The sequence below is a fragment of the Elephantulus edwardii genome, unplaced genomic scaffold (genome assembly GCF_000299155.1).
Source record: "Elephantulus edwardii isolate Elephantulus edwardi_28Jun2011 unplaced genomic scaffold, EleEdw1.0 scaffold00035, whole genome shotgun sequence".
Classification (NCBI taxonomy): Eukaryota; Metazoa; Chordata; class Mammalia; order Macroscelidea; family Macroscelididae; genus Elephantulus; species Elephantulus edwardii.
This window is the reverse complement of record NW_006399785.1, coordinates 11,777,557-11,799,934: the sequence shown is the minus strand read 5'-3', so window position 1 is coordinate 11,799,934 and position 22,378 is coordinate 11,777,557. Positions and strand designations below refer to the sequence as shown.

The window sequence follows — 22,378 nt, the reverse complement described above, 5'->3', positions numbered from 1 at the left end:
TTGTTGTTGTTGTTGTTGTTGATTGCCGTCGAGTCTCATAGCAACCCTATAAACAAAAGGCCTGAAGCTTTTCTAGAACTATCATCATTTCTCAAAGTTCACAGAGTTTCCGGAGGCACATTGTTTAGGAAGTAGATGCCACAGTACAAAATAAAGTCTATTCTTTTTTTTAATTGGATATCATGCTCATGACCAGAGTCCAGAATGAAGGCTGCACAGTGGAGTGGACTCGGAGGTTGGGGGAAGGATTGTATACCAATGAAAGAATTTTTCTTTTACTTTTCAAAGAGCGAACTGGGTGGGGGGGGGCAAGAGTGGGCAGGGAGTAAAATGCAACAACGAATGAATGGAAATCTAAAGCCTCTGTAAACGTTTATGAAAATTAATTTAAAAAATGGGTATAAAAAAAATAAAAATTTCTAATAAATAAACAAACGTTAACTGCCACAGCCTTGGTGCATCTAACCACTAGATGGCAATAAAGAATTACAGAAATGCATGGACCCACCAGCAAAGCCAATCTGAGAACAGGGCAGGACTGGATCGCTTCCTTCTGCTCTAGGAGGATCGCCATGGGGCTCCCTAGACCCGAGGATGGTGGGACCTCTTCTCATATATTTCGGGCATGTTGTCAGGAGGGGCTAGTCCCCACAGAAGGACTTCATGCTTGGAGACGCAGAGGTTCAGAGGAAGAGAGGTAGCCCCTTCGTGGGCAGAACAACGCTAGGGTTACACACAGCGGAGGCTGCGAGGATGACATGGGCCTGCAGAGTCCCCTGTTGTGATGAGGCCGACGTGAATCAAGTCAAATCAACAGCACAGAACAGCAGATGAGCCGACTCCACGGCACCTCACAACAACAGCCTAACAGGACACAGGACCTCCCACCAGCAGGTGCACACAGGAGTTGTAAGAACCATCCATCCAGTTGAGCAGGGAGCCTCCTAGCAAAGAGCTGAAAACTCTGGGCTGCCAAATACCGCACGGCTGTTTCGAAGTCACAAGCAAACTCTCACCATATGGAAGGGAGATGTGGCCTGCTGCTTCTACAAAAACGAACACCTTGGAAAGGCTGCAGGTCGCTCTGACGCACAAGGGACTTGCCAGAGGTGGATTTGGTCTTAGGATTCAGTGTGCATGAGCGGGACAGGGGCAGGCTGCTTTTCAGAGGTTTAGTTATGTTGTTGTGTTGTTGTTATGTGCTGTTGAGTTGCTTACGGCTCATAGTGACCCTATGTACAACAGCTCTGAACCCTGCTCTATCCTGAGCCAACCTTCTTGTCTCTGACACGCCTACCCCCATTACCACAGTCACTGAGTCAATCCATCTCATCCAGAGACTTCCTCTCTTGCGCTGTCGTGGAAGTTTGATTCTCCCTCTCTAGGAACAAAAGGGCTTTGGTGGAGTAGTATGTAGGGAGCTGAAACTGTTAACCAAAGGCTGTTCCTCTCTGTCAGTTCGAATACACCAGCTTCATGGGATAAAATTGAGCAATCTCCTCCCGTGTGATTTACAGCCTCGGGAAACCTGCTGGACGGTCAGGCAGCTAAGAGCCGGTAACACTCAGGGGCCATGAGTTGATGATCTCGAGCAGCAAAGGAGAAGTGGCCCCGGTGACCACAAGTTCCGCAAGATTCCTTGCTGTTTAGGGGTTTGGGAGCCTTCTGACAGCAACCTTACCACCTTTTCCTGGAGCGCACTGGGAGGGAGCTGGGGGTGGGGTGGGAGTAGGAGAGGTGAAAGCACATCACCACCCCTGCAGGCAGCAGGCACAGAGTGGGACCTCCAGCTGCACAGAGGCACAGCTCAGATCTGGAAGCCGGCAAGTCGAGGAAAGGAGGGCAGTGAGATGATCGAAGAGGACGAGAGCTCCCTAGAGGTAGGGAGGGTGAAACGTCATCTCATTCACGTCGCCCATATTTTCAGGAAGAACTTGGATAGTTCTTGGAAAGGGACAGCATGTTGGGAAAGCAAGAGCATCATCAAGAGAGGAAGCCTTCAGTGAGATGGACTGGCCCAGTGACGACCACTATGGGCTTGACCATAACAATGACTGTGGGGGTGGCGCCCAGTAGGGCAAGACTCAGATCTGTTGTTCTCAGGGTCACTGTGCATCATAAAGGATTCAACACACCTAATCAAACAGTCCCTCCTGACAATATGCCCAACTATGTGAAATAAGGTTTCACCATCCTTGCCTCCAAGGAGCACCCAGATTAGATTTCCTCCAAGATCTTTTGGGAGTCTATGAGATAGTCAGTCTTCTTCACGAACACCGCAATTCAAAAGCACTGATTCCACTTCAGTCTTCCTTCTTCATAATCCAACTTGCAGCTTCCTAAGAAGCAACTGAAAACACCATGGCTTGGACTAGGGGCACCTTAGTCCTTAAACTGGTATCTGTGTTCTTTAGCACATTAATGAAATACTCCTCTGTAATGATCAAATTACTCCACAGTGATGATTTTGAAATGCTGAGAATGAGAAAAAAAAACAGTCGCATCAACACACATGTGGGGTTCACTACTGTCACCCCCGTACTCAACACACCTACAGTACAAGGAGTCAGACTCGGCACCCGAACACACCACCTAGATGAGGAGCAGGAGCAACGCCAGGGCCTCACTCCCTTCCCCTTCATCACGCACCTGATCTACATAATGAACAGTAAACCGAAGAATTGACGCCTCTGAATTGGGGTGTTGACAACGAGTGCTGAACCCAACACTGGGCTGCCCAAAGAGGAAACTGCTAACAATAAGTCATGTGACCTCGGGATGCAAACGCCAAGTCTAAGCCAAGTGCTGCTCGCCCACCTGGCCTTCATGGATAGACACACTTACTTCATGTTCATTGCTGTGGAGCCGGAACCCACTCACCGCTGACCCTCCAGCAGGTTTTCAGAGGCTGTAAATCTCACTGGTGTCTGTCATCACACTTTACCTACTTTCTCCTTATAATTCTCATTTCCACTAACCCCTCTGGCCTACTCTTGGGGAGATACCTCTGTTGGCAAGGGTGAGAATTTCCCCTTGTTTATCACACTGGACAAAAGGGGCTCTCTCTGGTGGCCTATGGATAGGAGTTTCACTGCCAACTCAAAGGCATGTGGTTCAAATCCCCCCGCTACTCTTCTGAAGAAGGAGGGGCAAGCTCCTCCCACGTTATTTATGGCTACTGAAAAACCTGTTAGAAGGTCAGCTATGAGTCAGTTCTGACTGGGAAGCAAAGAGTTGAGTTGTTGAGTTGATCTAAACAGAAATAAAGAAGAAAAGTTACACTTTTGGGAAATAACATTATTTATATTGTTGATGGGGAAAAAGAAAATCTAAAATAACAAAACAAATTCCCTCACACTGAGCCCTGTTGATGTAGGGTAACCTCATGTGCATTGCTCCAAAAGTGAGCTTTGTAGGCTTGGTTGTGGGTGATAGTTTTGTTTTGCTTTTTAATTTGAGCACCAGGTGTCTCTTCTAAAGTGCCTCTTGGGTGGACTGGACCTTGAAACCTCTCAGTCAGTGCACCGTCCTGACACTCTGTTGTTGGTTCTGGCACCTACTTCATTCCTGCTCCATCAGGTGACCCTTCATCAGGTTTCAGAGGCCAGAAAACTTTGAGTAGACTACCTCACCTTCTTCTGGAAAAGTGGCTGCTGGACTCAAAACTGTCCACATTTCCGTCAACAGCCCAACACAGAATGCACCACGCAACAGCAAGTTCAGTGGTTCAAATCCACCAATTGCTCGAGGTGAGAAGAGTGCGTGATGAGAGGCTGTCTGTGCCCAGAAAGACTTACAGTTTGGAAAAACAATAGAGAATTCCCCTGATAAACACTGACACAGCAGCAGCGAACTTAGTTTTATAGTTATTGCTCAGTGCATTCTGTTAAGACAAATAAGCATATGAATTATGTTTTTGCTTCCTAAACAACCATTATCAGGATATGAGGATTGTTGTTGCTATTGTTAGATGCCATTGAGTCAACCACATGTCGTGGTAACCCTACGAACAACAGGTCTGAGTTTCGTCCTATCCTGTGCCATTTTCAGGATATTTGATATGCTCAAGCCCATTTGTGGCACTCACTAGGTCAATTCATCTCATTGAGGGTCTTTCTCTTATTTCTCTGGTCCTTCACCTTTCCCAAGATGATGTCTTTTTCCCCAAGACTGGCTCCTTCTCACAACATGTCCAAAGTACATGAAATTTCACCACGTCCCTCTCTAAAGAACACCCTGGTTGCACTTCCCCCCAATAAGATGTGTTCGTTCTTCTGGCTGTCCATGGAATATTCAGTCCTCTTCAACAACAACACAATTCAAAGGCACTGATTCTTCTTCTTCTCCAGTGTTCCTTATTCATTGCATAACTCTCAGATGCATAGGAAGTAACTTAAAAGGACAGTGAATAAGAGGAAGACCGTTGACGAGGTGAATCAATACAGTGACTGTGGCAATAGACTTGAGTGTGTCAGAAAATGTAAGGATGGCACAGGATAGGGCAAGGTTCAGATCTGCTGTTGTATGAGTCATACTCGACTTGATGGCACCTAACAAAAACAACATGGGTTGGGTCGGGTACGCCTTAATCTTTAAACTGCTATCTTTGCTCACTAGCATTTTGGAGAGGTCTTTGACAACAGTTTGCTGCAATGCAACACATCTTTGATTCCTTGGTGGCTGCTGGTCACAGTTTTCCATTTTCCATAGCACATGTTACCCTTTGTGATATACTCTTAAGGGTACAGAATTTGTCTGTCAGTTTACTGTACTGTAGTAACAGACATGTTGCTGTGATGCTGGAAGCTATGTCACTGATATTTCAAATACCAACAGAGTTACCCATGGTGGACAGGTTTGAGCAGAACTTCTAGCCCAAGAAAACTAAGATGGAGGACTGGCCATCTACTTCTGAAATAAAAGGCCATAGGAAACCCTGTGAAAAACAGAAGGAGATTGTTGTAAACAGAGCAGGTATGAGTACCCCAGGTTGGAAGGCACTCAGAAAATTAGTAGAAACAACTGCAGACAGCCATGACTAATTGGCTATGAGGATGCTGAGGGAAATTTACCTAACACCTAACAGAGGGTCAAGGACTGCAGCCTCCAATATGGATTGAGGCTCACTGTCAAGAAGTCAAAGATTCTCACCGCTGGACCAATTGGCAGCATAAAAAGAGATGGTGAAGAGATTGAGATTGTACACAGCTTTAGTTTGCTTGGCTCCACAGTCAACACTCTTGTCACCAGTAGCCAGGAAATTAAAAGGTGCATTGCCATGGGAAAGTCTGCTGTTAGGGACCTCTCCAGAGTACTGAAGAGTAATGGTGTCTCCCTGGAGACTAAGGTGCGTTTGATACAGGCTATGGTCTTTGCAATCACTTGTTATGCATCAGAAAGTTGGACAATGACCAAGAAGGATAGAAGGAGAATTGATGCCTTTGAGCTGTGGTGCTGGAGAAGAGTATTGAGAATACCATGGACTGCTAGGAAAACAGACAGATTCGTCCTGGAAAGGGTTAAATTGGGTGGCTCCTTGGAGGCAAGGATTCTGAGGCTCTGTATAACATACTTTGGACATGTTGTGAGGAGAGACCGGTCCTTGGAGAAGGACATCATGCTTGGGAGGGTGGAGGGACAACGCAGGAGGGGAAGGCCCTCTATGAGGTGGATTGATTCAGTGACTGGGGTAATCAGGATGGGAGTGTCAGAGACAGTGCGATTGACACAGGACAGAGCAGAGTTTAGGGCTGTTGTACATAGGGTCGCTATTAGTCTCAAGCGACTGACGGCACATAACAACAACAACAAACAAGGTTAAAGTCCAGTGATTATCAGGATTTTCGCATTTGACCTAAGTGCCTTTAAGCTATTAAAATCACGTGATTTCATGTAGAAAATGTCTTGGAAGTTTTAGCAAAAGATAGAACCTTTTGTTTTGTGCATGTTAACGGTGTATCTTTTTACATTTTATTATAGATACTCGAGTTTAAAATCATCATCAAAGAAGAAAAAAGGTTAAACCTTTCAAAATCATAGCAATTTTCCTGTACAACCTTTACTGATGTAGTGACATGTTGTTGTTGTTAGGTGCTGTCAAGTTGCCTGCGACTCATAGTGACCCTATGTACAACAGCTCTGAAGCCTGCCCTATATTGAACTAGTCTCACTGACTCCGACACTCCTACCCCCATAGCCTCAGTTACTGCATCAATCCGTCTTATCCGGGGTCTTCCTCTCCTGCACTGTCTCTCCACCTTTCTTAACATAATGTCCTTCTCCAAGAATTGGTCCCTCCTGGACACATGCCCAAGTTATGTGAGACAGAGTTTCAAAATCCTAGCCTCCAAGGAGAAACTTGGTTTCACCCTCTCCAAGACAGACCTATTTGACTTAAACTGCTGAAAACCCAAATAAACACTTTCAGGTTGTAATTGATCTCTTATGTTTTTAGATGATCATTTCTTGAAATTTAAATCAACTAGCTCTCTCATTCACTGGAAGAAAGACTCATAATTTTCAGGCTCATACTTACTCTATTTATTTTCTAGAACCTTCTAGCTTCCAATCCAGTATCAACAACCACAAATATCCACCTTCTTGAAAATTAATAGGATTCAATTTAGATGAGGATAACTGTGGGACAAACCAACTTGTGCTCAGGAATTCAGACTGCAGAAGCCAAAGCAATGAGCTGTGGGGGTTTTCCTCCTCATAACCTTGAAATTCAGAAAAATGTAGAGATGACAAGACACAGGAAAGAAAGCCAAGGGTAGCCGGCTTTTCCTAGCGGAGGGCACAGCTGCTTCCACAGGCAACAGTGAGAGGTGGAACTCTAATTCCTGCTGATCGTCAACGAGGCGACATAGACACATGTCCGCGCCGATGCAATTCCAGCATTCCACTGCTGCCTTTGGAAAACTTCAAGCAGAAACAACATGAACGCAGATCCTTCCGAAAAGGGCCTTAGAGTCAAGATGTTTCTCCCTGGCATCTATGCCTTTCTGAATTTAAAAAGAAAAATTAAAATATGTAATAAGAAAACTACATTTGCATGCTCTGGGAGCCTAGAAGTACGGAGCTGCGCTGCAGTCCAAAAGGCACGAGGTTCGAGTCCTCCTGCTGCTTCACGGGAGATGGATGAAATCATCCTCCCCAGTGCAGTCAACTGCCTCTGAAAACCTGCTGGAGGGTCAGTTGTGAGTCAGTTCCAACACAAGGGTACACAACAACAACAGCACATACTAAGTTCAACAACAACATGTCTCATTACAATCTAGCACCATTGGTGTTGGTGTAGGTGATGGTGATGGTGTTGGTATCAGGTGCCATCTAATGTACAACTGTAGACAACACAGCCCCGTCCTGCGCCACCTGCACAAGCACTGTTGGACTAGCGCCCACTGCTGGAGCCTCTGAGTCTAGCCGTCCTGTTAAGGGTCTTCTTAGTCACTGGTCCTCTGCTTCATTAAGTGTGATGTCCTTTTCCAAGAACTGGCCCATCCTGATAGCAAGTCCAAGTCTTACTATCCCCACTTCAGACTTAGCGTCAACAGAAACAACTGCCAGAGCATCAGTTCTGCCTCACAGGGACCTGCCATCAGGTCTCCAAGGGTATTAAGCTTTATAGGAAGAAATGTCTCCTTTTTCAGAAGAAGAGGAGTGAGTGGAGTCAAACCTCCGACCTTCTGGTTAATGGTCCAACACTCGGCCACCACGGCTCCTTTCTCTTGTATTTATTTCTGTTGTTGTTCGACGTTGTAGCAACCTTACGAACCACAGAGCTGAACCTTGCCCTACACTATGAGTCATACAACAACAATCAAGACATCAAGTCGGGAAAAGTGGAGGGCCGTCAAGGGAGAGGAGGGTCCTCAACAAGACAGACGGACACAGGGACAGCAATAGGGGGTTTAGTGAAGCTCAGCAGAGGTTGTGAGGACGGCACGGGATCGGGCAGGGTTTTGTTCTTTTGTGCGATGGCATCTCACAATAACAACACAGTGCAGAAGGAGACCACAGTGTGAGGAAATATAGGCTCTCTGACAGAAATGAAGACATTTTAAAAAATAACAATGTCAGCCCAAACTAGAAACACAGAAATAAGAGAGCACCGAGCTGCAGGTCCTCGACGTGGTGCTGGGCTTCTTCTGCTTTTCAAAAGGGAGGGTGAGCTGCCAGAACGCCGCTTCTCCTGTGTGTGGTACACACCACCATGCTTCACCCCGGCAGCGTGACCCCGCAGCGACGTCCAAGGACAGAGGGGAAGCTTCAAGGCCCCACGGGCGCTCCCGCTGAGCTGAGCTGAAGTGAGCACAGCGAAAGGGCTGCTTCTGCGTTTGCAGCTAGGACAGCAGCTGGGAGGCCTTGCTGTGTGCTCTGTGCTCTGTGACCTGTGCCTTGTGCCTCGTGTCGTGTGCCTTGTGTCATATGCTCTGTGCTGTGTGCCCCGTGCCATGTGCCATGTGCTGTGTGCTGTGTAAATGCTTGAGCATCCCTGGGGCAAAGCTGAATGTTCTCACGGTTACCCAGCAAGATGCGCTTGGAGAAACGAGACGATCCCAGCATTATGTACACGCAGAGAAGACCCTCATTTCTGCCCCTCAACAAAACACTAGCTGATGGATGAGGAAATGGGGAGGCAGTGCCCAAAAATCACAATGTGGGAACCAGTGCCACGATGCCCATTCAGCAGCTGGGGAATCTCACATGGACCCCACGGGATTTCTCTTCTTTTGGTCACTTGGGGAGTTCTGGATGGCAGCAAGAGGTACAGCAGGAACACCCTGAATCAGGAAGCACACTTGAGGATCGGGGGGCATTAGCTGCAGTCAAATGAGCCCCTGACTCAGGGCAACCCCATGCACACGGGGCCTGAATAACTGTGATCCACACGATGCTGTGCTCACCGAATTGATTTGTGCAATCAGATTGCCAGGCCTTTGTTCCTCCTCTCTCTTACTTTGGAAGCTCTGATTTGTGGAATCAGATTGCCAGGCCTTTCTTCCTACTCTATCTTACTTTGAAACTTGTGATACTCAACACCACAGCCACATGCAAGTCTCTGCTTGTGGTGTTGTAAGTGTAAGTGGTGGCTGCACTGGTCGGGCATAGTCAGGTGCTGGAGAGTCAGCTTTGGCCTGCACGGTGAGCTGTGCATTGAGCCTGCGCACAGCAGAACAAATGTCCCCAATCCTGTGTCATCCTCACAGCCTCAGCTCTGCTAAGTCCCTGTCGCAGGTCATCATGTCAACCCATCCCAGTGAGGGTCTTCTCCTTTGCTAAATGCCTACTTTTCCAAGTATGATGTTGTTCTCCGGACACTGGCTTCTCCTGACAACATGCCCCAAGTATTGAGATGAACTCTCTTCATATTTGTCTTTCAGGAGCACTCTGATTACACTCTGTCTACGGCAGATTTGTGTGTTATATCAGCAGTCCATGGGTTGACAAGCAACTGATACCTCTGAGTTGTGGTGTCAGGCAAGGGTGTTGAATATTCCATTGACTGCCAGAAGAATAGAGAGGTCTTAGAGAAGGTGCAGCCAGAGCCCCCTCTGGAGGCAAAGATGATGAAGCTCTGTCTCACATACTTTGGGCATGTTGCTAGGAGAGGTTACTCCTTGAAGAGGGACATCAGGCTTGTAAAGGCGGAGAGAGGGCAAAGGCAAATAAGACCCTCAACCAGATGGATTGATACAGTGACTGCACCAATGGGCTTGAGCGTGTCAGAGCTTGTGTGGTTGGCACAGGACAGGACAAGGTTTAGATCTGTTGTTCATGGGCTCACTATTAGTTGTGCTCAACTAGATGGCACCTAACAACAACAACAACATGGGATATTCCATGTTCTTTGCCAACACCACAACTCCAAGCCATCAATTCTTATTATTCACAGTGCAACTTTCACGTACAAAGGCAGCAAATGAAAAGTCTATGGCTTAAGTGGTGCATGATAACGATTATTAAAAAGCCATTCCAAAAAAAACAAAAAAACAAAAAAACAAAAAAAAAAAAAGCCATTCCATGGTACATTTTCCTGTGCTTCCAAATTCAAGGAGTACATTCATCCTGCAATAGTCCTTCTGATGTCGGCTGTTGGTGGTGGTGTTGCTATGTGCTGTCAAGTCAGGGCTGACTCATTGCTGACTCTCCAGAGGGTTTTCAGAGGCTGTAAACTGCACAGAAGACGGGTCATCTCTCTCCCACGGAAGAGCTGATGGATCCGAACTTTGTGCTTTTGGGTTGGCAACACAACTCCTTATCACTAAGCCATCAGAACACCCTAGAAATCAACTAATAAATATCTATTCCAGACTCCTCCACATTTTCTGTCACCAGGTTACAACTGCTTGGAAGATTAGTATTTTAGGCCTTTGAAAATCTATCAGGGTATCTTCAGAATCAGAATAGCCAAGAGACACTGCAACTGCCCATCACTGGATAGAAGGACAAACAAGCTATGGTGTCTACATCAATGGGGCTGTGCACACAATTCAACACCCTAGAATAAAAAAGAATATGCAAAATGCCACATAGCATGAATAAATCTAGAGGCGCTTATACTGATTGAAACACAGCAGTTACAAAAAGATAACTATAGAATAAGTAAGTCCCTTATTATACAAAGCTAAGCAAATGTTCACATCCAGAAAGGAAGTCTTTAATGGTTATAAGGGAGGAAAACAGTCAGGCAAGGATTTTGAAGCTCCATTTCACACACTTTGGACATATTGCCAAGAGTCATTGGAGGAGGACATCATGCTTGGAAGGGTGGAGGGTCAACGCAGGAGAGGAAGACCCAGGATGACATGGATTGACACAGTGATTATGGCAATGGGGTCAGGTGTGTCAGAGACGGTGAGGCTGGCTCAGGACAGGGTAGGGTTCAGAGCCGTTGTTCATAAGGTCGCCATGAGTCACAGTCGACTCGATGGCACATAACAACAATCATAGCCATATATTCAGAGGGCAGAAGGGGAAAATATATAAGAAGAAGATGATTGCGAGGATGATTAACACAAAACTGATACAAATGGGGAGACACAGAGAGTGGTACAAGTGAAAGAGGGTGGTTCTAACAGTAGGCACTGTAATTGATGTTATAAAGCAAAAGATCGATGAAAGGTTGAATAGGAAATCAATTTGCTCTGCCAGCTTTCACTCAAACCCCATTTTCAAATACACACACACACACACACACACACACACACATACACATACACACACACACTTATATACACATATACACATAATACACACACACACACATATACACACACACATAAATAACAACTTCGCCCAGGGTGACCCCATAAGAGCCAGAGTGGAACTGTACTCGCTTGGGATTTCAAGGACAAGAAAGACCCTCCATGAGATGGGCTGACACAGTGAGCGCAGCAATGAGCTTGACCGTGGCCGTGGTGGCGATCACAACCATGGTGCTGAGGAGGGCAATGTTGCATGGGTCCTTAGGCATCCATTCGAGGGCATCTAACAACAGGCCTTTCAAATGACTGATGATCCAGAAGCAGTGCACTGGGCCCTCCTTCCATGGTGCCCCTGGGTGGACTTGAACCTCCATCCTTTCACCTCCTAGCCAGATCCTTAATGCCCTGCATCACCCAGGGAGTCCTCAGTTAAGCCGATGCTGCTTAATTACGATGCTGCCTTCTGATTGCAGGGAAACTGCCGGAGACAAACACTTCCGTTCTCCTCTTGCTGTTCCAGCTGCGGGTGTTTTGCTCCCCACTCGTGGGCCTGGCAGCCGGAGCGTGAGGGCCTGCGTGCTGACCGGAAACACCACCACCCCTCTCCCTGCGATGGTGCTTACCTCATGAGTACACAGATGACCAGCAGCGAGATGGTGAAGGACTTCTTGAGGAAGGGCCCGTTCTTCTTCTGCCGCTGGTGCAGCTCGCCCCCACAGTGGTTACAGCAGCGACAGAGGCAGAAGCACAGCCCCACCAGGGGCATCAGAACCACGAACAGCAGTCCCAGGACGGCACAGAGAATGAGCCCGATCTCATAGTGGACCACCTGCGAGTCAGAGCAAGCGGCCACTCGTTATCACACGGAACAAGCAGGGCCTTCCACAGGGGCACCGGGGTCAGCTCCTCTCTGCCAGTTAAATCTCCACAGGTGTGTGGTGGTGGTGGTGGGAGCCGCCTGTGTGTGGAGTCGGCCCCCACACTGGCCCACGGTGACCCCACACACAGCAGAATAACATCCTGCCCAGGTTTAAGCTTTCCTTGTGTGTAGATGTTGATCAGACTGCAGTGAATCCCAGGGCTTTCACTGGCTGCTTTGGGGAAAAGCATTGCCAGGCCTTTCTTCCTAGTCTGCCTGAGTTCAGAAGCCCTGCAGAAACCTGTCCACCATCAGAGCAACAGGTCAGTCACCATGATGTATGTACATGGGTTTATTCCATTGGCACACACTTGACAGCAACGCTACGGGGCAGAGCAGGATGGTCCCACAGGGTTTCTGATGCTGTAAATCAGAAAGCAGAGTGAGTCATCCCAACGCTTAACCTACAGTGCCAGCAGAGAACAGGTGACACGAGCTTGTTCTCTCTCCGTGTGTGTGTGTGTGCGCGCGCATGTCCTAGTGGTAAGGAGCTGTGCTGCCAACCCAAAGGAACGTGGTTCAAATTCACCAGCTGCTCTGCAGGAGAAAGATAGGAAGTCAACTCCCTGGAGGGTCTGCTGTAAGTCAGTTCCAACTGGACTGCCCACAACAACAGCATATATATGTGACTCAAGAACGACTGCTGTCAAATGAGAACTGAGTATCCAGATGGCCCTCCAGTGGGTTTTCAGGGACTGTAAATCAGACACAAGGGAATGTCTGTGGAACCCCCAGCTGATTCATGGGGAAAAGGTGGGCAAGCCCTTGCTGTGTGATTTACAGCCTCAGGTCCATTATGAGTCAGTTTTGACTCCACAACAGTAAGCTAAGAATGTCATTTTTCTTTCACTTTTCAAAGAGGAGAGTGAACTGTGGGAGAGGGGTGGTCAGGGAGAAAGTTCAACAATGAATGAATGAAAATCCAAAGTCTCTGTAAATTTTCATTACAATTCATAATAATAATAAAAAAGTTAAATACCAAAAAACATAAATAAATAGTAAAGATACCAGGGGAAAAAATGTCACCCTGGGAATTACCAAAAGAGTACTTGACAGACAGACAAGAAACGCCATCTGTCACATCCTGCCGTGAGCTTGGCCGCCGATGAAGCACTGTGCTGGGCAGGGCAGCTGGTGGTTCAGCCAATTCCTAACCTCCTGGGAGCCAGCACAGAGCGAGACCCGACCCCATGACCTACACGCACTTTAACCGTCATGAGAAAAGCAGAAAGTTGGGGGGTGGCAATTTGCCACTAAAGGGTGCTACAAAGCAATGGATTCTGTAGCCGAGCTCAGCTCAGCACAGCACAAGCTTAGCCTTGATGCCTGCAGAGTCAGCACTGAGAATGGAGCCCCAAGTCCTGATTTCAAATCCCAGGAGGGAGTTCTAGAAGCTTCGAGTTTCCACAAACTGGAGAATGTTGTATTCAGACAAGTCTTAATGGGTATTGTGAAGGACAGGAAATTTAACGACCAAATGCAAGAACAGCCATGTACCCAAATTCAGCAAAGGCTCAGCAAATGCCAGCTAAATGTCCAAGTAAGTGCTCAAGAGCCCAAGAAAAGGGCACAGGGCACTTGAAGATGATCTACTTTGAGATTAAAAGGAAAATGCTTTTTTTTAAAAAAGGTTGGTTGGGGAGAGAACGGGAAAAGAGCAGATAGATAATGAACATTGCATTAGAACAGCTGAGGGGAAGAACTTTCCAGAAGGAATATATGATTAGGCATTATGTATATGACAACAGTCTGGTTCAAGGGGTGTACTGTGGGGCAGGGTGGGGACTGGAGAGAAGAAAACATTCAACAGTGAAAACAATATTATTATTTTAAAAAAAGTGCAGATTCCTAGAGGGTTATTTTTTAAACTTAAAAAAAATTTATTATTTTGTGTGTGTGTGTGTGCCAACAAATCAGATCTGACTGGTACAGGAGGAGGGTTGCCCCTCCTTCTCTAGCAGAGCATCTGGTGGATTCGAACTGCACGTCTCTGGGATTGCAGTTTAGCTTCTTGCCACTAGGCTGCCAAATCTTCCCAGATTCCTAGTTTTTAAAAAGTGATAAGATTAATAAAAAAATAGGTAGTTGGACTTTAAGTTCTTCAAAGCAAGCTCCCGCTTCACCTCCTCGCTCCCCTGCCCCCTGAAATGTGCATGGGCTCTTTGTGAAGAGACACTACTTCGCTGGGTCTTTTAATCTTCCCCTGAGGGTTAACATCACTGGCCACTGACAGGCCAACTCCATACACCAAAACTATTCCTCATGGATTTTGCCACCGCTTCTCAGCAAATATTCTAAATTATTTACTGCATTTAAAGAGGATTCTAAATGCTTTCTGAATCCCTGGAGGCCTTGATCCCAAACTCAAGACAGAAGGCACACTTCAACATTTTAAATCGGGGCTCCCAATCTGTTCGTTCCACTGGAATACGGGAGCTCTGGTGGCTTGGTGGCAAGGGGCTGCATTGCCAACTCAAAGGTATGCAGTTTAAATCCACCAGCTGCTCCACAGGAGAAAGATGGGCAAACCTCCTCTGTGTGATTTACAGCCTCCAAAAACCCTCCGGAGGGTCAGCTGTGAGTCGGTTCTGACTTGATGGTACACAACAACACCAACCCCAGATACACTGCTTCCGAATCTACCTTGTGGCAAGGTCTGAAAAAAAAGCCCTGCTTTGCCCTAAATAGCTTCAGATATGCATTTTGTAATTTATAGACTCTCTTTCCAAGGCTTTTGCTGTTGTTGGATGTCATCACCTGGATCCCAACTCCAGCTGTCCCTTGTGACCCCCAGTGACCGAGAGCATAACTGCCCCATGGGGTTTTCACCACTGGGATCTTCACAGAACACTTCATGGTCTTTTTCTCAGAGAGCTGCTGGGCAGATTCAAACCACTAACCTTTCAAATAGCAGCTGAGAGCCACGCGCTTAACCACTGCACCACTAGGACTCCTCTTCCCAATGTTACCCCCTAAGTATTCTATCAGGCGGCATCAGGAACAAGATCTGCCACCCCAAGAGTTAGCAACCAGGCTGTAGTCTAGCCGAGGTCTACCAGCACCTAGATTGTCTTCTGGTGAAGCAAGGATTTAGAAGCACTTTGTAGCTTATGCTCACAGTTAATATGAGGTGCCAATCTGCAGAACTTTTCACTATTCTCTCATCAACTATTAAAGCTAAAAGAAGCTTATGGCAGAAGCAAGAAAAGGAAGCACATGATCTAAAGCCATCACTGTGACGACAGGAGCATTATGGAAAGGTCTAGCAAAAGTATCACTAAGTCACTGGCTGTAGACAAAGAGCAGCGTGAAGCAGTAGGAGACTGGATTTACCTTCAGAGTCAACACCACGTTCTCTGGCTGTGGACACAGAGGCAGCATGGGGCAAGAGAACACAGAACACACCACATGAGTGACCGAGGGGACAGGATGTGAGCGCCCCACATACAGGAAACCCAGAGACGGAATCGGGGGAGAAATACAGGGAGAAACAGACAGCCCGAGTGTTCACTAGAGACCCCACGCTTCTGTGCAGTCGGATCCTGAAATCTACATCGGGATGTCTCCTGAAGCGTGTCATTAGAGGGATGCGCACACAGTCTTGGAAATGAGAATTACTGGAAGGAAAAGTTGCAAATGCTTAACTATTCCCTCCCCAAGTGATCTTGGACAAACAGAGGTGGACAGAATCCCAGTGCCCAAGGCACATTCCTCTACTGTCTTTGTTGAAACAAAACTCTAATAGTTTCAGTCGCCTACTGATGAGTTCAATGGATCGCTATCCATCTTAACCTGAACTTCTGAATGTGGGTCTGTACTGGCCAGGAACTGAACCCAGGTCTCCTGTATGGAAGATGGAAATTCTTCCATCAAACCACTGAGAGTCAGACTCCCCAACCCACCCACCACAAATGCCTCATGGAGTGAGCTGAACACACTTAGTTCCGATCTCTCTCCCAGCCGTGGATGAGTTAGAAGACTTAGATGGCGACAGGAATTTGTCTTTAAAACAAGCCCTGTGTGATGGACGCTGTGGTTAGATGCTGTCCAGCGGGCTGTGATTCATAGTGACCCTACATAGAATAGAGTATGAGATGGAGAAGATTAGGGACATTAGAGTAACCCGCCTATGACCTCAGTGGCCTGGGGGTCAAGGTGGAGTCAGCTGTAAACCACACTATTAGTCAATCCATTTCTGTTTCATTTCCTTCCAGGAAGGTTGGGCTGCTTTGATACAAAGTAACAAGGACCTCCCAGGAGCTCAGGGCATTTTCACCTTGTTACTTTCCTGTTGGCCATGCTCAAGTGAACCTCAACATTCTCCTTAATCCACATGGTTCTGCTCTGTGGGCTTATCATGGAAGCTCCCTCTAGTTCACCCACACTCTAATGGTCTTTCTCCATTAAGAAAGGCACTGGGAGACAGAGATGAAATCACGAACCAGACACTTCCAAGTTAGCAGGAGTGTCTAATCTAAACCCAATCCAGCCGGGGAGGACGTGTCCAACGAGGAATCCTGCCCATGGATGCCAGGCTCTTCAGCATCACCACGTCTGGGTGTGAGGATCTCACGCCCTGAGGCCTGGACCCAGCTGAAGAGCTGCCTCTACCCCACTCACTCCTGGACAGGCCTTAGTGCCATTGAGGCCAGGCTGCTAATGGCATGTTAATTTCTGAAAAATGATTTGTGGTTTGGAAGAAAGTTTAACACAATAGCTTAGGTTTCTTTTGCGCAATTTCTACACAAATTGTTCAGTGACATCAGTTAAGTTCGTCACAACATGTGGACATTCTCATTCTTTCCATTCTCGTTGTTCTATTTCCATTCATCTAGTTTCCCTACAAATAGGTTTGTCCTGGAGAAGGTGAAGCCAGAATGCCCCTTGGAGTCAAGGATTCTGAAGCTTCATCTGACATACTTTGGGCATGTTGCAAGGAGGGACTGGTCCTTGGAGAGGGACATCATGTTTGGTAGAGTGGAGGGGAGGGCAAAGGAGAGGAAGACCTTTGATGAGATGGATCGATTCTGTGAGTGGAGTGGTGGAAATAAGTGTGTGTGAGATGGCTAGGTTGGCACAGGATAGAACAGCGTTTAGAGCTCTTGTACATAGGGTCGCTATGAATCGCAAGCAACTCAATGGCACATAACAACAAGTTTACCTACATCCTTACATTCTCATCTTTAATTTAAAGTCACCGTTGACTATAGATCTTACGCAGGTGATTTTTTGTTGTTGTTGTTTTTGTTTTTTCATTAGTTTTTTGGTTTGTTTGGTTTTTTTTAACAGAATGCAGGACTTACTAGTAATTATAAGGGCTATTTCTGGTCCAGGTTTTAGGAGTATCTTTGTTTACATCTCAACAAGTCAAGCAAGCTTGTGAATGTTTTATTTGTTTATGTGTGTGTGTGTACGTGTATGCATGGGGGAGAGGGGTGTGCGCTAATTTTTAGGAATCTGAGATACTGTTCCACATTTTTTTCTCTCCCTTCTGTCTGGGTCCATCCACTGTGGCCCTGATCAGAGCAGTTAGTAATGCATCTCAGTGGGGCACCACCTATTACTCCTGGTCTCAGTGGAGATGAAGCTGTAGGTTGTGCAGACCATCCATGACGTAGAGTGTTTCCTTCCTCTTCCTGAGTCCTTGATATTTTTCTTTCTCTTTTCCTCCAGGAGGCAAAATCAACAGTGGGATAACATAACATGATAACATAAAACATTAATAACACAAAAGCAACAGGCATCATTCTGCCCAAGATGCACCAGACATGAGCAGGCATGTGCTGGGGGACAGACATGAAGCTAGTGGCACTGAAGGATGAGAACACGTCTTTCCCAGTGCACAGGGAGGCTGCAGACACTAGCTGGTTCTGTTCCTTTTTCACAGTCTTTCTTACAGAAATCAGAATAGATCCAAAGGCAAATAGCAAGGCCACCTTGTAGTCCAAGGTAGCCTCGTTAAAATAAAGTTTGCCTTGGGGCCCTCTGTATTTACTTTCTCCTGAGGATCATTTGACTGCAATTTCCAAGCAGGATAATGCCCTTTGTATGGGAGCCTGTCCTTGATTGGGGCATTTACCTGTACTTACCCCTCCCGCTCCATGCCCATGGGGCGCATTCCAAGTCGGATTGGTTGACCCCAATGAATGTTCTACCTGCAAGTCTAAATCTTTGTTATCTGACGCCCATCTTCATGGGGGGGGGGGGATAAAAATGCCTTCCCTGAAGGACTAGGAGCTGACAGGAACCCTAACTGTTCTGTTTTATCCCACATACAATGCAACCAGGATTGGTCTGTTTGTTTTCTGTAATTCACACCCACAGTAAATGAAAGGGAGGGGAACACATTTGTTTAATCAAAGTGACAGGAAATAGCAATACTGTGGACATTCAGTAAAGAGCTCAAGGTGCCTTGGTATTTCCCAGAAACACCATCCACTTACCTTCAGTAAGGTGTCCTAGGCTCCCAAGTTCTGGCCCCAACTTACCTCCTTCCTCATTTCCTGGGTTTCGATCTGCTCACCTTTTCAGTTCAGCTCGCATGGTTTCTGCTCCATTTCCATGACCCAAGAGCCCTTGTCTAACCCTGTTCCAAACACCCCCTGACCTTTCCAACAAGCCCAAAGCCCCCTCCTCCCTGGAAGATTCTCATCAGAATTAACTCTCCTTTTTCTTCACCTCTCAGCACGTAACTCGCACATCTCCTTTCCTTCTTCATCCCTCAGGTAATTAGGAACTGTCTCTGGCATCTGGGACCAAGCTTCTTGAGACCAAGGACTGCGTTAAAATCCATTGTTGCCACATCCACTCTGATTCCTGGTGACACTGTGTTTATCAGTGGAGAAGCTCCAACCATTTGATTCTCAGCAAGGCAAGTAGACTGTGTGCGTTGGCCAAATGCCACACACTTAAAGGCAAATAACAAACCCAACCCATTACCAGCAAGTGAACCCTAACCACTGTTTGCAGGGAAGAACTACCTTCCAAGGGATCTTCAGTGGCTGGTATTTTTCCAGAAGTGGGTCACCAGGACATTCTTCTGAGGCATCTCTGGGCGGCTGTGAACTGCCAACTTTTTGGTTCACGGTAGATGCTGAATGCTCTGTGCCACCCGGGCCTCCACACCATGTACAAAAGAGGTGCTGAGCAGACATGCTTCACTAGTCTAATTCCTTTCTAACAAACTATTTTTAAAACAAAGTGCACGCATCCTATTGTGAGGACGGACAAATGATTCTACTTCATTGGGGAGCTTTCCTCGTAATTCATTCTCACTGGAAATTTCCGTTTTTAAGTAACACAGAGTGGGAGAGGTTAAAGCTTCTCCAAACACCACTCTTGACATCCCCACTGCTGTTCGATGGGATCTAGAAAACATTTCAATAGCCCAGGAACAGTCTCAATCAAAGCAGGTTGTTACAATCACAGATTCTATAACTGGATGTTTAAAGACTTGATTTCCAATCAGGCAGGATTTCCCCCTACAATCTGAGTGAAGGGGAAGGCAATCTACAATATGGGTATGATGAGATATTCTTGTTAATTACATTAAATCATTGTGATCAGTGTCATTTTTTTAAAAAAGTGTGTCTGAATGAATGAAAGCCAATTTGAATTGTAAAACTTGTACTGTAATAAAAAAATTGAAAATAAAACAAAAGCAGATCAAAAATCAAATTTTAAAAAGGATACATATCTTAGTAAACATTACCTCCTCATAATTATTGATGGGGTCAAACTTGTTCTGTATAATTTTCCTGATGGTATCTGGAGGAGAGAAAAAAAACACAAAACAGCAATAAAATTATATTTCAAGTACAAAATTAAGATGCACATTTAGAAAACAGAGGTCAACATATATGCTTACAAATTACTGCCCCTTTCCTCACTCACTCACTCGTAGAATGACTCAGCTGGCTCAAGAAAATTTTCAGAGACTGTGACTTGTAAGGAGAGAGATTACCCATCCTTCTCCCGCAGAGCCACTGGCGGATTCGAACCTCCAGAGAGGTGTCGTCTGTAAATTCACAGCACAACTCCCTACCGAGTAGGCCCCCAGTATCTTCTCAGTACTTTTCAGGATAGAAGAGTTACCAAGATGTAGACATTCTAGACAGACATTGTCGTTGTGTACTGTCGAGTCAGAACCGACCCACAGCTGACCCTACAGCGGGTTTTCAGAGGCAGTTAATCACACAGGAGGAGATTGCCCATCCTTCTCCTGTGGGGCAGCTAGTGGCCTCGAACCACGTGCCTTTGGGATTGCAGCACAGCTTCTTGCCACTACAGAAAAACCAGCAGTTTGAATCCACTAACCACCTTCAGCTCCATTTTTCTCCAGGGAGGAAAGAAAAGAAGTCACTTCCTGTGAAGATTTACCACCTCAGAAACCCAGTGGGTGTTGTCCAAGAGTTGGAATCAGTGTGACAGCTGGGAGATTATTTCTCGTTTAGTTGTCTGTCTGCTGTTGAATGGCATATCTGCCAATCTGAAGAGTATTCCAGTTGTCACAATTATTGTTCAGTGCCGTCAAGTTAACTCCAAATCCCAACAACCCTATATACGAGGGATCCAAGCCTTACCTTACCCTGCACCACCCTTATAACTGTATTTATCAGCAAACCATACTCATTCTATGACTAGTTATTGATAAATTGTTGGGCTGAAATTGCTAGCGGCTTGTTGCTGCTGTTGTGAGTTAACTGAGCTGGAATCGACTCACAGCTGACCCTCCAGCTGGTTGTCAAACACGGTGTCTCTCCACCAGTCTGGTGTTGGTGTGTCACCCATTAAAGCACAGGTGACGCTGTGAACAGTCCCCACAGCTCGCTCCTCTAACCCCACCCTTCCCACCTGTCCTGACTTTGTCTACCCGGGAAGTCACGTCTTCCTTTACAGGTAGTCTACATTTACAGGAAAGGCCATCTACATCTCCTCGTGTCCTGGAGCTGACAACCAAGTACGTAAAGAGGAGCTGGAGCCCAAAATACAAGAAAGACGCAAGGCCCGACGCAAACCCTGCACCGGAGTGTCAGCCTCCGCTCTTGGTCTGCTGTCTGCTGGTGGGTTGGGTGCCCTCCAGTCATCTCTGGCTCATGCCGTTGTGATTAGGCATCACTAGGACTCATAGTGACCCTCTGAACGGTGGATACAATCCTTGCCCCGAACAGTGCCAGCCTCACCATCTCTGTGTGGCGTAAGCGCACTGTTACAGTCACTGCACTCGCCTGTGACCCCCCACCTTCCCCAACACAATGGAATGAAATACTCCCTGACCCTGTGCTTGAACCTGTTGCTGCAGCCATGGTGGGAGGGAGTCCACCTGCCTGCAGAGGGTCTTTCTCTCTTCTACTCTCTATGTTACCATACATGCTGTCACCCTCTAGGGACTGGACGGGCCCCTCCTGGTAACGTGTATAAAGTGTGTGTGACGAGCACTATTATTGTGAGGTGCCATCAGTAGATGACAGCTTGTCTGAACCGTCCCTTGTCCTGCCTTGTCCTCGTCATGTCTATCCCCACTGTAAAAGTCACTGTGTCAGTCTATCTCATCACGGATCATGCTTCCTTTCTCTGACCCTCTACCTTTCTCAACATGATGTCTTTTTCTGAGGACTAAGATTTACCATTGAGTCAACTCAATGATAACAAACAACAATAAGGTAAACTGAGATTGTAAAATATATTCACGGGTATCAGATCGATTCTATCTGTGGAAGGAATCATTGGAGAAGTTCAATATCAGCAGTGAAAACTAGGCCAGGTGCTGAACAGGCCATCAACTGCTCATATGCAAGTTCAATTAAAGCTAAAGAAGGTTAAATCATATCCACAGGAACCAAAATTTGATCCTGAGTCTATCTCCCATGAGTTTTAACACTGACTAAGGAATAGGTTTGAAGCCTTGAACACTAATAAACTAAGTGTGGATAAGCTGCAGGAAGGTATTAAGAAACCATTCATAAAGAACGCAAAAAGTCATGACTAAGGAGGAAGAAGAAGACCAAAATGGATGTCATCAGAACACACTCTGCTCATTGCACTAAAGTGACACGAAGCCAAAGCAAAGGGAACAAATAAAAAAGTTAAGGAGCTGACTAGAAGATTTCAAATGGCAGCTTGGGAAAACAAGGCAAAGTATAAAATGAAAAGTACACGGAGCTGAAGTCAGAAAATCAAAAGGGCCAAACTTGCTCAACAATTCTTAAGCCAAAGAAATGAAAGAATAAATTCAAGCCATGAATTGCAA

The 22,378-nt window shown here is 46.3% G+C and overlaps 1 protein-coding gene across 1 annotated transcript in view; it reads right to left on the bottom strand.

The window, feature by feature from the left end:
- The window catches only part of PROM1 (prominin 1), a 135,534-nt gene that overhangs the window by 86,049 nt on the left and 27,107 nt on the right, over window positions 1-22,378 (bottom strand). Inside the window, exons 2-4 of the mRNA XM_006884535.1 lie at window positions 19,841-19,896; window positions 15,463-15,489; window positions 11,834-12,039 (exon numbers count right to left, since the gene is read on the bottom strand). Coding sequence (XP_006884597.1) covers window positions 11,834-12,039; window positions 15,463-15,489; window positions 19,841-19,896 — 289 coding nt within the window. The remainder of the gene's footprint in view (window positions 1-11,833; window positions 12,040-15,462; window positions 15,490-19,840; window positions 19,897-22,378) is intronic.